Source organism: Brachycentrus maculatus, unplaced genomic scaffold, assembly GCF_059751285.1.
Source record: "Brachycentrus maculatus isolate JH-2025_06_01 unplaced genomic scaffold, ASM5975128v1 h1tg000234l, whole genome shotgun sequence".
NCBI lineage: Eukaryota > Metazoa > Arthropoda > Insecta > Trichoptera > Brachycentridae > Brachycentrus > Brachycentrus maculatus.
In genome coordinates this window covers 815,894-833,693 of record NW_028280985.1, presented here as the reverse complement: position 1 = coordinate 833,693, position 17,800 = coordinate 815,894, and the positions used below count along the sequence as shown (strand labels likewise).

At 32.2% G+C, this 17,800-nt stretch overlaps 2 protein-coding genes across 3 annotated transcripts in view; both read right to left on the bottom strand.

Annotated features, from left to right (window-relative positions):
* LOC148306664 (calbindin-32) overlaps positions 1-7,048 on the bottom strand; it is a 171,113-nt gene extending 164,065 nt beyond the window's left edge. Inside the window, exons 1-2 of one of the 2 annotated variants that reach the window (XM_088264588.1) lie at positions 6,963-7,048; positions 6,548-6,648 (exon numbers count right to left, since the gene is read on the bottom strand). The gene's annotated coding sequence lies outside the window, so the exon portion shown is untranslated. The remainder of the gene's footprint in view (positions 1-6,547; positions 6,649-6,962) is intronic. The other variant, XM_088264589.1, reaches the window with a different exon arrangement.
* A 5,402-nt stretch (positions 7,049-12,450) lies between these two features.
* Positions 12,451-15,802, bottom strand: LOC148306663 (GLIPR1-like protein 1). The gene is made up of 5 exons (XM_088264644.1): positions 15,737-15,802; positions 14,929-15,010; positions 13,557-13,702; positions 13,154-13,254; positions 12,451-12,574 (listed from the first exon to the last, which is right to left on the bottom strand). Exons 1-5 carry the CDS (start codon positions 15,800-15,802, stop codon positions 12,451-12,453), a joined length of 519 nt encoding a protein of 172 aa, XP_088120770.1.
* Between the last annotated feature and the right edge of the window lie 1,998 nt (positions 15,803-17,800).

The following is a 17,800-nucleotide window of genomic DNA, read 5'->3' as shown; positions in this document are numbered from 1 at the left end:
CTTTTTATAGTAATAACCGTATTATTTGCTAATTTTTCAGTCTTTCCTGAAAATTTTTCATTTCCGTACGACTTTATTTCACCTGAAGTCCGATATTATTCTTGCCATGTTTCAAGTGCCTAGGGCTCAAACACAAAAGACGTGATGCGCGAATGACATCCTAAGGCGACACGAGCTTCTTTTATGAAAACTTTCAGGATTATTTCAGCGGAGATTGATAGGAACTGTTTTCAGCGTCGCAAGTCCTGAAACTCGTCTGCCAAGATAAGACAGAGGACGGCACAACCTGCGATAAAGGTTTCATACTTTGAATTGATGGGCCACATTTTTACACAACTGACAACTTGATCTTCAGGTAGACTTTTCAGTTCGTATAATTTTTTTGGCACATCAACTTTTTGTAATATTTTCCAGTGCTCCTTTATACTAAAATACTTCATATTATTTTTTGACATCTCATCAAAGATGAAGAAGAATATGGAAGTCAGGGCATTTACGGGGCTGACGACCGTCATAGGCTGGTTTAAATGATCACTTTACACACGTGTAACATTCACCAATTCTACCCATTATTGACAACCACACTACTCAAATTCTTGAAAGTTCTTTATATTTTAAATAATTTTGAAACATTATTCTTGAATCACTCGAACTTCACTAAAGACATCTATTGGTGAGATGAAAAGAAGCTTTTTATTGAGCAGAAACTCTTTTATTACTATGTGATGATAAATATGAAAATAACTCCTGTAATTGGATATAATCCAGATTTTGTGAACAAGTATTTGGACACACTCAAAACGTTGTAAAATATTTATATTCCTATGTATAATTTTACGTCAAGGGACTCGTTTATAAAATTAAATTAAATTACAACATTTTGAGTGTGCGAATACTTGTTAACAAATATAGGTTTTCTGAACTTTGGAGTTAATTTTTAATTTATTTTTTGGCATCTCAATATAGATGAAGTATTAATATCCATCAATTATAAACGGGAGAGTTCTGACATCTCCTACAGGTACTGTGCTCCTGGTCAGATCAAACAGACTAGATTCTTACATTTTTAACATCTTAACATAGATGAAGAAAAATATTTAAATCTGGATATATACAGGGTTTATGACCTGTCATGGTTGGTTAAGTGATCATTTTTCTTTTTTTTTGTGGAACAAATTAAATATACATGGTTAAAACTTAAAAGTTGTTTGTTTTTTATCATATAAAAAGCAGATCCACCAAGAAACGTCAGTACAAAATTTGAATCTTATTATCAAATCATGTTAGTTATCCAGAAAAAATAATTTTCTTAATTTTATTGATGATGTTTATCTCAGCCCTGATCTATTTTACCATTCGATCATCTATCATACATCGTTATGCTACACATTCATATGATAGATCGCATTACTGCATTCAGTCTACTTTCATCCTTATTTTGCCAACTCCACGCTTCACTTATTGTGTTCACCATATTGCGTTCGGCTTGGTACCGGAACCACGTTGTTTTACTGCCAGTCTACCTTTCGCTGATGTTATTTGCCATAACGGATTTATATTTGCCGACACACTTCACGTTGTATAACGTAAATGGGTTGTAACACGTGAAATCGGGTGAATTAACGAGCTTTGCACAGTGTGTGTAAGTACGGAGTAATTGGAGTATTACCAGGATAACATGTATGAGGGATGGTTCGCTGTTTCGTCTAAACTCACATAATTCACTGTTATTACAGGCGTGTTTACTTACTACGAGTACTAAATTACGTTAATTCACTCGGAGAGGTTGATTATACGGCGTGAATGGCGTATGGCGTTTACAATATATTAATATCGTGTTGTTCGTTCAATTAATGAAATAATAATTTTCATTAATGAACTAAACATCAGACTGCTTTCCTACACAGAGATGTATATATATATATATATATATATATATATATATATATATATATATATATATATATATATATATATATATATATACATAAATTTATATATATATATATAGATATATATATATATATATATATATATATATATATATATATATATATATATATATATATATATATATATATATATATATATATATATATATATATATATATATATATATATATATATATATATATATATATATATATATATATATATATATATATATATATATATATATATATATATATATATATATATATATATATATATATATATATATATATATATATATATATATATATATATATATATATATATATATATATATATATATATATATATATATATATATATATATATATATATATATATATATATACATATATGTATATACTCGTATATCCGTGAAAAAAGGTACCGGAACGTCATTCCACCGCGTTAGGGCGTTTGTCCACTACACGGAATTACACGGAATTTTACCGTCCGGCACGTTAGTTAGCTGTCCATCTTTCTTCAGATCGGAGCTCTTGATCGGTGCGTGAACACGTTACGCGTAAATTTGATCACGCTAAACTGTCGTAGTCGTTTTCATTTTTCAAAACAGAACTGCCGGACGGTGAAATCCCGTATAGTGGACAAGCGCCCTTACATGAAAAGAAGCCCTGGATATCCACAAAGTGACCGCCGAATCAATTAATTAAATTAAAACATCCTCCCCTAGTTTGTGTATAAGGGCGCAGGTAACATTTTGATTTATTTTCAGTCGCGAGAGACACTTTTACCCGTGACAGGAAATGGGAACACGAGGTGAGCTTTAGGCCAAAATGAATCAATAAGTGGAAAATCAATATGGGGCAGGGTCAAGAATGAGTCGTGTACCTCTCATGCTAATAAAAGGCGTCACAACGCTAAAACCCCAATTCGATTGTATCCGCTCTCAAATAGTCTCGATTTCCGTTAGAAATATGCTGTTTCTGTGTACATATCTTGCTTAAAATATCACGATGGTAAACATTTGTTTTGGTTTTTGCCAAGCAAAGGTTTCATCACTGTAAAATCCCAGTAGGTAAGAGGTAATTTACAAAAAAATCCAAATCAATGAAATGTAGACTTATCTTATGCATAGTTGTGAAGAACTGTAATTGGTACTCATGATTTAATTTTTTGTATTCTGATGTATCATATATTGTAACTATTGTTCTTATACTTATATAACTTATAAATTTGAAGGCTTATTCCCTAATAAAAAACAGAATAGCAAAATTGTATTATGTATAAGGGTTTTAAAATGTACGATGAGATGCCTGAATATATCGTAGTCGTAGTCATGCAAAAACGTGATTATTAACTATTTGATATCTTACAAGCTTAATATTGCCCTGAAAAAATCCCAAAGTGCTTTCAAACTTACAAGTATAATATATTGACTTGTTAAAAAATACTAACTGCATTGATGTTTATTTTCTTGCCAAGCAAAAGAGACTTAAATGGCCCTCCTGAACATTTTACGATTTATTAGTTGCTCACTTTCTCCTGTACGACTACGATATGGAGTATCAAAAAAAATATATATTTATTGTAGGAAGATGTTAATATATATGATGTTTTATTAAGTATAATTATTATTCTTCAAACCCTTATTCGCACCCGATGGTGCATAGGGTACTGCATCATAAAAACCCAGTGTTTTCTTTATCGTTAACACGTGAAGGAAAGATGATCAGCCCTCCGCTTCAGGTACCAGTATAATTATTAGTTTGCATTTAATTTAATATAAGGTAACCGAATAAAAAAATAATAATACTAATTATAATAATAATAGTAATAATAGTAATAATAGTAATAATATTAATAATTTCTAGATTTCAGAGTCTCTGAATAATGTAATTTTTAAAAAAATGTTCCATCAATTTTAAATGCGTCGACTACTTAGTAAGCTGTGCGAAATCATTATTGTTACACTACTTTGAACACCTGCTAGGGTGCTGGTAGTGCCAGTAAGTGGATAAATAAATAACACGTCTCACATTCCAGTGGCGTGCATTCCATCCAGGCAGAAAAACAATGCCTACCCTACTTTACTCGGCAGTTCCTACCTTGCCTTACTGCTCATTATACTTGTATAAGATCATATCAATATTTGAAATGATAACTTTGAAATGATAACTTGGTGGTTCTTGTAATATTACAAGGGAGACAAATCCATTCATAATAAATTTAATATGTTTTTTTTTTATTACGTCAATACTTATTGATTGTGGTTTTAATAAAGTGTCAGGTCGCTAATCTGAAACGTGGTTTCATCCGAACAACTGGTGCCAGTTTAAAAAAATCCACCTGCTGAAGCCGTGAAAGCTTTCAGCATTGCTATCAACTGGGCTGGAGAAGTCGTCCAGAACACTGAGGAATTTATGGTTTTGAGACGAATGCGTGTTTAGCCCTTGAACACCAGTTACGTTCGTTGGTTCAAAAAAAATCTGATAATTTAAAGCTAAAATAATAATGTCAAATTTTCTAAATGATTCATTCGGTACCTGAATAAAAATAAAAAATAAAGAGAATTTTCATAAACAGAAATTTCCTTTTTATCTCTTAATTTTTCAAAACTCTCAGTTATCCGAACGATTCCCTAATCCGAACGACTCCCTTATCCTAACAATTCCTTAATCCGAACTATTCCCTAATCCGAACGATTCCCTAATTGAAAGATTTACTAATCCGAAAAAATCCTTAATCCGAAGTTTCCCTAATCCGAACGATTCCCTAATATGAACGATGGATATTCTAATCCAAACGATCTCCTTATCAGAACGATTCCCTAATCCGAACGACTTACTGCACGAATTACGTTTGGATTAGAAAACTAGCACTGTACCTTACAATTAAACAAAAAGTTTACCGAAATTGCTAGATTGTGTGAAACACAGATATTTCCATTCAAGGTTTCCAGCATTGATTTATTTTTACAACACGCAAAGCCTCTATTTTAGAGGCTTGTCTGCAGGTAGGATATTAAGGATACGGCAGGATTATATGAAAAATACTTTTTGAAATAAATATTTCTCGAATTCACGTTCAATAAAGACGTTAAAATGCAAAAAAAATTAAATGACTTATATACCTGTAAATACGTTTACGGAAAAAATATAATAAAAAACAATAATAATACATTTTATCACTCGCAAACATTAACAATAAAAAATAAGTGTAAGTCTCTCTCCAAGTACAAGAGCTTAGTCTCTTTATTGGAGAGAACTGCGTTAGTAATTTTAATATTTTTAATTAGAAACGTCTAGAAAATAAATTAAATTATTTTTTTAAAAACTCTTGTAACTATATTAAATAAGTAAAAATAAATTTCAATAAAATGTTCCAATTGGTGGGAATCGAAGCCGCGACGCCAGTTTTGCTGTGAAGCGTTTATCCAACTACGCCACTGCTACAGTAATTAATTTCATTTTACTAAATGATGAATAATAATAATAATAAATCCCTTACCGCACCCCAATGGTGCATAGGGCACTGCTTTATATAAACGCAGTGTTATCTCGATCGATTACACATGAAGGAAAGGTGATCAGCCCTCCACTTCAGGTACCAGTCCAGTGTAAGATTGAATAAATGTTAGAGTGAAAAAATCACTTATATTTATTAAACCCCCCTGGGAATCGAACCCGGGACCTCCAGAACGGTAGGCGAGCATGCTGACCATTACACTACGGAGGCGGACAAAATGATGAATAACAAAATAAAATTGTAACAACAACCAAAACACATTGACCCGTGAGTCAGCTCTTTCAAAAATAAATAAAATAACCGTATATTTTGTCCGCCATCATGTTGTAAGGGTTAGCATGTATAGCTACCGAGCTGGAGGTCCCGGATTCGATATTCAGGGGGGTGAAAATAAATGTTGGTGATTTTACACTCTAATATTCATTTGATATAACCCTGGACTAGTCCCTGAAGCGATCACCTTGCCTTCATAAAAGCAATGATCAAGATAACACTGCGTCAATACGATGCAGTGCCCTATGAACCATTGGGTGGGGATAAGGGTTAGAAGAAAAAGGTATTTTTATGAAAAATATACTGAATTAAGTGGTTAATAGCAAAAATATGGTGGTTTTCTTCATTTTAATATTATTTAATACTACCCTTGACTGGTATCTAAAGCGCAGGACTGATAAGTTTATATTCATATGATAAACGATCAAATTAACATTGTATCAATTTGATGTAGTGCCCTATGCACCATTGAGAACGGACAAGGATCAGCAGTAGTAAAAGTAAGGAATCGATCCTGATACCACCAGCACGGTAGCTAAATGCGCTAACCACTACTCTACGGAGCGGATAAACTTAGTATAATTAGAGACCGGAATATTTTTAGTATTGTTACGTTTTTATGTACTTTTATATAAAGGTTGAGTCACTTCAGTTAAAAATAACAAAAAAATTACTTCAATAAACAGTTTTAATTATTTTTTTTAAATCACCAATGAATGCGTATTCAACTTAGTAATTTTTCACATATTACATTTTAAAAAAATAAGTCTTTTTTTTTAATAAAATAATTATACGAATAATAAAATTAAAAACTCACCCAAAAATCGATCAAAACTTCTTTCTTCTTATTGGCACTTTTTTTATCGAATTGCGGTATATTAATTTATTTTTATTTTTAATTGAAGTAAAATTTAAGAACTGTTTATATCAAAAATATTAAAAAATTATAGATATTTCAATTTCGCCATAAAGTACAGGTATAATATTACAATCAAAAGTATATTATAAAAAAATAAATATTTTTTTATTTATTTTTCTGAAAAATTTGGTTTTGAATATATAAGAAATAATCTGTTGCTCAATTAGTTTAAGAAGCTAGAATCTTAAAAAAAAATACTGCGCAATTTAAATTACTTTATACAATATTATTTTTATATCGAATAGTACAAGTTTTATTAATTATATATTTTTTCTAATGCAAAATATTTTTTTCTTTGTTAGTAATATTATACCAGACTACTTCTTATGGGAAATGCTCTGAGCTCGCGATGTATTTGAAGCCTGGAATGGTTGGATGAAACAGGTCCGCTCACTGCGATGGCTCGGGCTCGAATGAATGGGTATTCTCTAGGTCCAGACATTCTCCCCTCTACTACGCTCCACCTAAGAAAAACAGGGTTGCCACCAAGAAAAATTTAGACAAAGGATTATCAACCTTAAAAATACCCGCTTAGTATTTCAAATGTAACTTTCCAAGTAGGTGTCGAGTCCGTCTAATGTAGTGTTAAGCATGCTTAACTTCTATGTTGGAGGTCGCAGGTTTGGTTCTCAATCCAATATTTATTTCATTAAGATATGATTGAATTATAAATAAAATACTTGTTTTTTTACCACATGAGTATTATATTATTACGACTAGTTTTGGAAGCATGTCTGGCTTCTGAAACTAGTCATAACAATATATAATACGCAATTGTTAGAAAACAAGTATTTTATTTATATTTTAAAATATCACCTTTATATCACAGTTATCACCGGTTATATAAATGATTAATAAGAGTACAGAAGTAAAATTGTATTTATTTTCATTGCGTAGTTAAATTATTTGTTGATTAAGCCCAAATCGCTCACTCCTTTCAAGAACGTCATAAATCAAAAAACTTGATTTTTCAGGAGAACGTTTTTAAAGTTCAAAAATATAATAAAATGTTTTTTAAAATAAATATCAAGTCATTTACTGAACTTTTTACTGTGCAACAGATATTTTTAAGTAAAACCTAAAGGTTTTTTCCCCATTTGAAAAATATTAAGTTTATTTAAAAAATAGTTTAACAATACCTTTGCTTCAAAATGTAAAACAACACTTTCTGCCCTATAGCGGGTAAATATTAAGTTATAAATATCCCTCTTTTGCTGGGATTTAGTACATTTTCAAGCATTCCGAAAACATGCACAACTGAAAATTGACGATTTTTGATTTATGACGTTCTTGAAAGGAGTGAGTGAAATATGTCCCTGTTCATATAGGTGAGGTACCGCGGGTTGTGTTAGTAATATTTATCATTACGTTTTGTTATTATTTACGTTTTTTACGTTTTGTACGTGACAGAAATTTTCACTTCCGTCACATGTACGTGTACATTTTTTTCTAGATTTTTTCTTAAAATCTCGATTTACATAAATATTATACAAATATTGAGATGAAAAGAAAAATAAAATTCTTCAGTACAAAATATGTCTCGTAGCTTTTGCGACATCCCTGAAAGTCATGTTTTTCATGACTCAATTTGCCTGAACTGTATAAACAAAATGAAAAAAAATATATAACTTTGAAGATATACCTTCCTTGTGGACATCAATCATGTTGCTTACCTTAAAATACTGCGTTTTACAACAATACTCTATGGTATAGGTTGCTAAAGTTGACGACTCATCTAACAAAAAATTCCGATCTCGGGACCCACCTCTTGGTTATACCTCTTATTCAAACCCTTTTCCACACCCCAATGGTGCATAGGGCACTGCATCTTATAAACGCAGTAATATCTTCATCGTCAACACATAAAGGAAAGGTGATCAGCCTTCCACTTCGCGTGCCAGTCCAGGGTAATATGGAATAAATATAAGAGTGTAAAAATCACTTATATTTACTCGTTTTTGACCCCCCCCCCCGGGAATCGAACCTGGGACCTCCAGAACGATAGCCGAGCGTACTGAAAATTACACTACACTTGGCTATAAGTTTATTTAAATTTTTGGGAATTATAAATAGCCGAATGAAATATCAAATTTATCACCTATAGTTCGGGAAACCATTCTCTATTGTAGTCGATTACAGTGGATAAGCATACAATGTAGATAACTTTTATTTTAAAGGTCTAGATAGGAATGATATATTTGAGCAAATGAGCATGCTATATTTTAGCAAATTTTACTTTGTAGCATGTGTGTATGTACTAGAAATAAGCATGCTCAAAAATCGACAGTCGTTCAATTTTCGGGCATGCTACTTGCATCGCGGGTGGTGTGCTTTAAGCATGCCTCGCTTATTATGAGCATGCTGGTTTCGATCAAGTTCGCACTAGGGTTTAAAATTAGCATATCTGTAATTTTACACTGTATTCATTCTAACCCTTATCCGCACCCAATGGTGCATAGGGCACTGAATCGTATTGACGCAATGTTATCTTCATCGTTTATTATACTACGGCAAGGTGATCACTCCTGCGCTTCAGGGATATTAAATAAATATAAAGAGTGATATTAAATAAATATCAGAGTGTAAAATCACTAATATTTATTCTCACTCTCCCCTGGGAATCGAGCCCGGGACCTCCAGCAAGGTAGCTAAACACGCTGACAATTACACCACGGAGGCAGACTATTTCACACTCTAGTATTTATTCGATATTACCCTGGACTGGTCCCTAAAGCACAAGAGTTATCACCTTGCCCTCATGTAAGTAACGATCAAAATAACACTGCGTTTACATGATGCAGTGCCCTATGCACCATCGGGTGCAGATAATGGTTAGATGAAAAGCATGCTTATTATGTGTACCTTTAATAATTTTGGAATTTTTTACCGGTTGCTCTTTATGTACTAGTTATTATGTTTTGAAAGTAACATGGTTACAACCCTGTTTTCGCTAAGGGCGGCTTTTAAAAGGGGTGTGGCTTGCGTTTACTCCTAGGAACCTCTACGCCACTCACTACGCACAAGGCCCTACGACTCTTGAGGGGAGATTACAAAATAATATACATGGTTTCCCAACAATGTAAATAAATACATACTTGCGGGAAATAAATATCATTCGCTATTTTGTATATTAAAAGTTGTTAATTTTGTGGTATGGTAATATAACACTCTCCTTATCGTTCATCGTTCACTTTGTGTAATACCACTTTTATAAACATTTATTCGTGTCTACCGGTTTCGGAATAATCATGCCATCATCATTCATTCATTCGAAACCTTATCCGCACCATAATGGTGCATAGGGCACTGCATCATATAAACGCAGTGTTATCTTGATCGTTAACATACGAAGGAAAGGTGATCAGCCCTCCGCTTCAGGTACTAGTCCAGGGTAATATTGAATAAATATAAGAGTGAAAAAATCATTTATATTTATTAGACCCCCCTCTGGGAATCGAACCCGGGACCTCCAGAACGGTAGCCGAGCGCGCTGACCATTACACTACGGAGGCGGACATGCCATCATTAAAATAAAATTACACAATACATGGAATGTTCTCCCAACCGCATTCTTCAGTATCAAAATACAGAAGCATCTAGGCTTCCTGACAGATCTCTCTTGCAAATCACTAGATATAAATAAATATCGCCAGATATTATCGGAAATACTTTATTTTTCAATCCTACACAATGGAATGTTCTCCAAATCGCATTCCCGGATCTGATACAGAAGCACCTAGGCTTTTTGACAGATCTCTCTTGCAAAGCAATTTTATTTTATGAATTAAGTTGTGAACATTATTTAAAAATGTGAATCAAAATTATATCCCGATTTAATTATGAATTTCTATTTAATAGCTTTCAATGTCCATGTCACTGCCAATCTAAATAAATAAAAAAATGTTAAAACACCATTTTGTTTCTAGAAATTGCCCAGTATAAACAGTAAAAGTAATTGGTAATAGGTTGTGTTAGTCAGCTAGAGATCCAATTGCAATTCGATTCAAAATTAATTAATTAATATAAACCAACTTTTGGAATTTATTAATGTAAACACCACTAGTTTCGAGAACTACAGATGTACTCATCAACATGTTAAAATACAATCTATTTTTTTTAATTTTCGCTAGTTTTTCATATTTGTACTTTCACATGTCGGTGAAAACATTTGTAGTTATCTAAACTAGTAATGTCTATATTAATAAACTCAAAAAGTGATTTTATACAAGTGTTTTATTTTTATATTTAGATAATCATGTTTTTTCACAAAGTTAATGCCAAATCAATAAATTGATAAATGAACATTATTACAAATTATTATTTAAAATGAAAAAGTTTTAAATAAATAAAAAATCAATATTTTGGCAAGCAATCAATAAATTATACATATTATTCTCATCACCCTTAACTTTACCCTCAATGTATAAAGTTGTAACGTCTTGAATAAATTTACATTTCAAGTTCTGACGGAAAGTCAACACGTGTTTCATTTAAAATCAAAACTTTTTTTTTATTTTTAAACATAATTTACAGTTTTCAATTGAAAATAACATGCCTTATCAATTCAATACGTAAAGGGTTAAAGAAATAAAAAATAAAAGTATCATTTACAATATAGTTTATTCATAAATATTTAATGCAATAACAATATTACAATATTATAGGAACATTCAATTTTACATTATAAAATTTCATTACATTAATAAATAAAATTATATCTAGATTTATTTTACACCATTTATCGTCCTCAAATCGAATCAAAGTAATGAAAGTTTTATTACAATTGAAATAAATTAAATTGTTTATATAATTTATTTGGAAATTGTAAAATGGGGAAAAAATATTACAGTGAGAGGTTTGAAAGAAATTAATGATAGTAGAGTAGGTGGAATTGATAGTGATAAATGAATAGAAGAGAGGAAAGAAATATTTTGGAAAAATAGACATGGAATAGGGAAATTTATGGGGAAAGGAAAAATAGCAGGAAATATGGGAAAGGAATATTAATAAGATTTTTACGTGATCTTTCAGGATTTCGACCTACGAAGGTGAGTTATGGATTTATTAATAAAATTAGGTAAAAGGGAAATGAATTTACAAGAAATGGTAAGAACTAAAAAAATTGTTGAAGAAAGAAGATGATTCGATTCAAGGACGGCCCTTATAAGTAAGCACAAATTAATATGTAAGAATCGATTCCGTACATTGTCGCATATAACTTTTCCATTTGTGAGAAATCAATCATGTGACCCAAGGAATTTATTTTCTTCACTTTAATTTACTTAAATAAACACCTTTTTCATATAAATGAAAAATTCTGATCTTGAAATGAAATCTTTCAATGAGTAAAGTAGGCAATATTAAAGTATTATATTCCAAAATAACTTAAAGTTCTTCACAGCATGAAAATACGTAAGCTTCAACATCTAAGTCATAATATTAAAATACCGAAAAATTACTCATAATGTGAAAACACAAAAAGAAAATAGGTCGTGTTATGAAAATACTAAAAGAAAATGGGTCATATTATGATAATACCAAAAAAAATGGGTCATATTATGAAAAGAGCTAAAAAATGGATGTAATTTTGAAAAGACCAGAATATAAAATCAACTAACTAGTCATCCAGTGGGAAATCAAGGGAATGATTATTTATTCATGACCGCGAAACCTAAAAGACTGGTGGAGAACAAGATGACAGTCGACGTAATAACATCTAACCTCCGATAGATGGCACTAGGAGTTGTGAATTGGATAGACGATTATTTAAGAATCAAAGTGAAGAAATTACTTGTTCATTTTTAAATTTTTGAAGACATCTCGGATTTGCACTTGTCTCCATAAAGAAAACCGCATTGGTTTTTGCAACACAGATTTTCGCATCCGGATCCAACTTTGTATGGGTGCCTTCCTCTGTAGTTTCCACTGCAAAAAAAAATAAACAAATAAATTAATGTAGAAATAAATGAACAGATTATTTGCAACATTTGAGCGTGTCCAAATACTTCCTCACAAAGCTGGGTTTTCTCCACTTAAGGACAATTATTATTTATCATTTTTTATGACAAATATTTTGACATCATCAAAATGCAAGGCAAAAATATGTATTTTATACTCTAATTTATATTTAATATTTTCCTTGACTGGTTGGTCCCTGAAACGCAAGAGTGGTTACCTTCATGTAAGTAACGATCAAGATAACAATGTGTCAATACAATGCAGTGCCCTATGCACCATTGGTTGCGGATAATACTGAGAAGCAGATTTGTGTCAAGTGTCGAGAGCGATGAATAAGTGTTCTTTAAAATTCTAATGTGATTTTCAGTCAAACATTTATCTTAACACAATTTTCTTAAGAGAATATACCATATGTATGTATATGTATGTATATATTAATAAATATTTTAATTTTAAAAACTGGCAACTGCTTATATACTCTTGAAAGTTGAAAATCTATCTAATATGAATATACGTGTATTATCATTTAAATGTGGTTTTTCTTACCTTGGTCCATAGTTACAGACAACGTATCTATAAGTATATCCATTGGTTCCTTTGAAAACGCTCATTCCACATCCAATCCACATCGTGTTAGCCCAAATCATCTGCAAAAAATGTGCATGTATCAATATTTCACACAGTATTTATAAATTCATCTAAAAATAAAACAATGCATCACAGGCTAAACCTATTTTCGTATCATCAATTTGTTATTTATGTTTTTTTTAATGTTTCAGTATTATCTACTCTCTGATTGCAAACAGCTATATATGGTATCAAACGTTTTGATCAATATCACTAGTCTGTTTTCGGTTGCTCAGAAGATATTGCTTTTTAGCAATGAGCCCGCCAATGTACTTTTTTTTCTATACATGAAGTTTAAATAAATAAATTTAGAGTATAATACCTGCGTGTAGTGTCCAGTACCCTTGAGAATTGTGGGTCCGTAAGTATATAGCTTGTATTCGTCAAACCATAGGTACATGGATCTAGCTGGACCAAAGGAGGCACCAGTCCCGTAAGCGATATTTTCTCCTACAGCTGGGAAGCGAGCTGGAAGAGAAACAATAAATAAATAAAATAAAATAACAAATATCGTAGTCGTACAGGAGAAAGTGACCAACTAATACAACGTAAAATATTCAGGAGGGTCATTTAAGTCACTTTTGCTTGGCAAGAAAATAAACATCAATGCAGTTAGTCATTTTTAACAAGTCAATATGTTATACTTCCAAGTTTAAAATCACTTTGGGATTTTCACAGGGCAATATTAAGCTATTAAGATATCAAATAGTCAATGATCACGTTTTTGTACAAAATGCACTTGGTCACTTTCTCCTGTATAACTACGACATATTGTTTTATCCACAAATATTTATTAAACCGGTAATTGAGTTTCGTCATTACTGACATCATCAAACTGGCGGGGGGCTAGACAAAATTTTATGTTGATTTTTTTTATTAAACAATTGTTATAAAGCACTTATTGAACTTTATTTCATTAATCGCGACTTGTTTTGAAAACTATCAAATGTTTTCATCTACAGGTGAAATTTGGTTTATTACAAGAGTTTATATTTGATTTTGAAATAATCAACATGTCATTCCACAAAGTTAATCCCGAATCAATAAATAATAACACTCTATGTTTTGTATACACAACAAGGCAGGGGTTGAAAACCATGATTTCATATATTTTTCTGACAAAACGAATTTAAATTTAATGAATTAAAATAGTGCATTGTAATAATAATTACATATAAAATCTGGTAATTCGCTTGTTGCAAGTTTTAAGCGTGATTTTATTTAATTTTATTTTGAAAATGGATTATTGTATGTAAATTTAAATAATATATGGGTGAATCTGAAACCTTTGGAATTGCTTTTGTTTACGTTTGTTTGGAATCACGTTGTTTCCCCTACAAGGGTAGGCAGAGAGAAAAGAACGCCACACCAATCTGTCTTTGTAAAAGATCTTCGCCTCTTCCACATTCATGCAGATACACATGCCCGACAATTATTCCGACTATTATACATGACAACGACCAACTGTTTGAAATAATTGATCATGCCAAGCTTTCCTCGGTCTTCCTCTTTCTTTATTACTGACCACATTCGCCTCATAAATTTGTTTTACTATTCTTTAATCTGTCATTCAACTCATATGCTCAAACTGTCTCAACACACCTTTCTTAATTTTATCAATGATGTTTTTCTAAGCCTTGCATTCATTCCTTATATCACTCTTTTTAGCGTTTTATTATATATTGTTTACTTACGATCACCATGTTCTGGGTTGTGTTTTAAAACCATACCGTCGGCCCACTTCTGCGCTATCACTGCCAGTCCGTCGTCCCAGGACTAAAAAAACAAAATATATTAATTATTCAATTCAATTCAATTAAATTTATTTATTTCCATTAATATATACATTACAAACTATAAATTACAAAATATACATTAAAATAAAATAAAATAAAATAAAAAACTCATTCACACACATGTAACAGATCAATATCCAATGAGATATTGTTCAACATAGCGATAGCTCTTCCTACAGGCATAACCATCGGCAGGTTGGTCCTGTGTATAGGAATGTGAAACAATCTATGTCGACGCTGTCTTAGGTAACTATCGGGAACATACAGACCAATGTTCCGGATAATTTCAGGATTATCGATCATACCGCGCAACAATCAATAAAAATGCGTAATCAAATACACATTCCTTCTAGTCTCCAAGCTATTGTAGCCAAGTATACCCTGGAGAAACTCGGTCGGGTAGAGCCAAGGATAATAGCCGTACTCTCTCATGTAGAGATACCTCAGAAACTTCTTTTGGACTTTTTCTACCATAAGAGAGTACTTAAGGTCGCGTGGCCCCCAAATCATCGAGCCACTCTCGAGTCTACTTCGCACCAAGGTTTACAAAGAGTTCTCAGCACGCAGGCATTTTCAATGATGTCATAACAAAGACAACTAATTTTTGGAGAAAATACTATGTGAGTCTATGTTGTTTGAAATTCTCCGTTCTATCCACGATTGAACACACACGTACACACTTTCAAACGAAAGCTTTAAAAATTACCAATTTCTGCATGTCGGAAGCCTTGGGTTGATTGGGAAGGCTTCCATTTGCCACCTGCTTTCTCATATCATTGTGCGTATCAACGATCAATCGCTTATCATCGCATGACAGACCACTTTCTGTAAAAAACATCAAATTTATTTTTATAAAATAAAACAACTTTCATATTATATTTTGACATCTCATCAAAGATGAAGAAGAATATCTGTCTGTGCATTTACGGGGCTGACGACCGTCATAGGCTGGTTACTTAAACCAGCCTATGACGATCACTTAGATCATCATCATAAGTTTCATCTCACCAATAGATGTCTCTAGTGAAGGTGGCTTGGTGAGTCTCTGCAATTTTTTTTTAAATACATACCGTAAAGTGGGTATACTTTGCACCATGGGTGATACTTTGCACCACCTTCTGTAAAGAAATTGTGGAGCTGGTCATCTCTGATACATGTCATTTTTCATTCTTTTTTCTATTGTTTCTGATAGATGGCACTTCAATCTACTTTTTAGTTTAAAGAAGTAACATTCGGTCGCTATTGCTTCAATGCGTATTTCCTGTCCGAACGTAAAGAAAGTTTTCTGTCTGAAAATTGTGTCCGAAAAAATCCAATGTAATCAGTATACTGAAACAAGTTACAACAAGTGAGTGGTCTCTAAATCGTAGGTAGGTAGGCCCTGCTTTTCTCAAATGTTGTATTTTTTGGTTACGTTGTCAAGTTTATGTAAAAATTATATTTTTTTAAGAACTTACTTGTATTGACTACATTTGGGGTAACATTGCACCTGGTGCAAAGTATCCACAAAGGGCCATAGTTAATCAATTTGATCAAAAGTCTTAAAACGGCTAATACAACTTGACATTTTTGCTAAATATCTATAGGTTTAGTGTACTTACTTAATTCCTGATGGTATATTTTTTTCAAAAATGTCAAGAACACACAAGCAGCGGCCTTATGCCAGACGATACTGCGATTTTACACCGAAGAGAGTGGAGCAGTGTTTGGAGGCCATTCGAAATGGTACAATCAGTCAAAGAAAGGCTGAAGAAATTTTCTAAATCCCCAGAAGGACGATTAACTATAAACTCAAAGGTCAGCACACAAAACCTGTGGGAAAACCTCCGATATGTGACAAGGGCGAAGAGCAATCTTTCGTAAACTGCATAGTAGACATGAGTGAGTACGATTTCCCAGTGAGTGTTTTTAACATTTGCTACATTCTAATAGCCTATTTGGATAGATTTGGCAGAAGAGTACGAATATTAAAGAACATCGTACCAGGCTCTGAATGGATAACATCATTTTTGCAAAGACATAAAACCTTGACTGTTGCTAAAACTAGTCAGTTGCTTAATCGGTTGCCATTAAAAGCGTATGACGATGACGTGCGCCAGAGTTTTCAACAGTTTTTGGAAGAAAACAGATTCAACCCAAAGAATTCAGTCTTAAAACGCAGGAAAACGATACCGATAGAACCAGGTAAGAGCATTGCTCACGATCCAAATGTCGAAATGAACGTTGACGAGACACAAATGCCACCTGAATCAACTACATCAATGATCCCACCTTCCGCATTGAAACTTCCAGCATATCTAGCATTAACTGATAATAGTTCACACGGAAGCTTTGAGGAAGAGGGAGAAGAACAAAAACGATGACTGAAACCAGTTATCGTATTTGTTCCTCAGTGTCATTAGGACCAGTAAAAAAGAAGGTGGTAGAATAAGTCGTAATTCATTATGAAGGATAAAATTTTCCGGGACAGATTTTAGAAATAAAGAAAAACAGAGTTGTTAAATCCATGCAGGAGAGTCTCAAATCGTATAAGTGGCCGATGAAGGATGTAGTGGGTTCCATAAAAGAACCGAAAATGCAATCCAAAAGAGGTTTCTTTACCGTCCCGGAACTTGACCATATTTAGACCTAATTTAATTTTAATTCCTATTATCTATGTAGAACGATATGTTTTAATATCCACCTTTTATTTTATATAATTTTAAACCTTCAGTATTGGAAAAAAAAACATTTTTGTTAGATTTTTTAATATTTAAAAAAAAAAAATCTA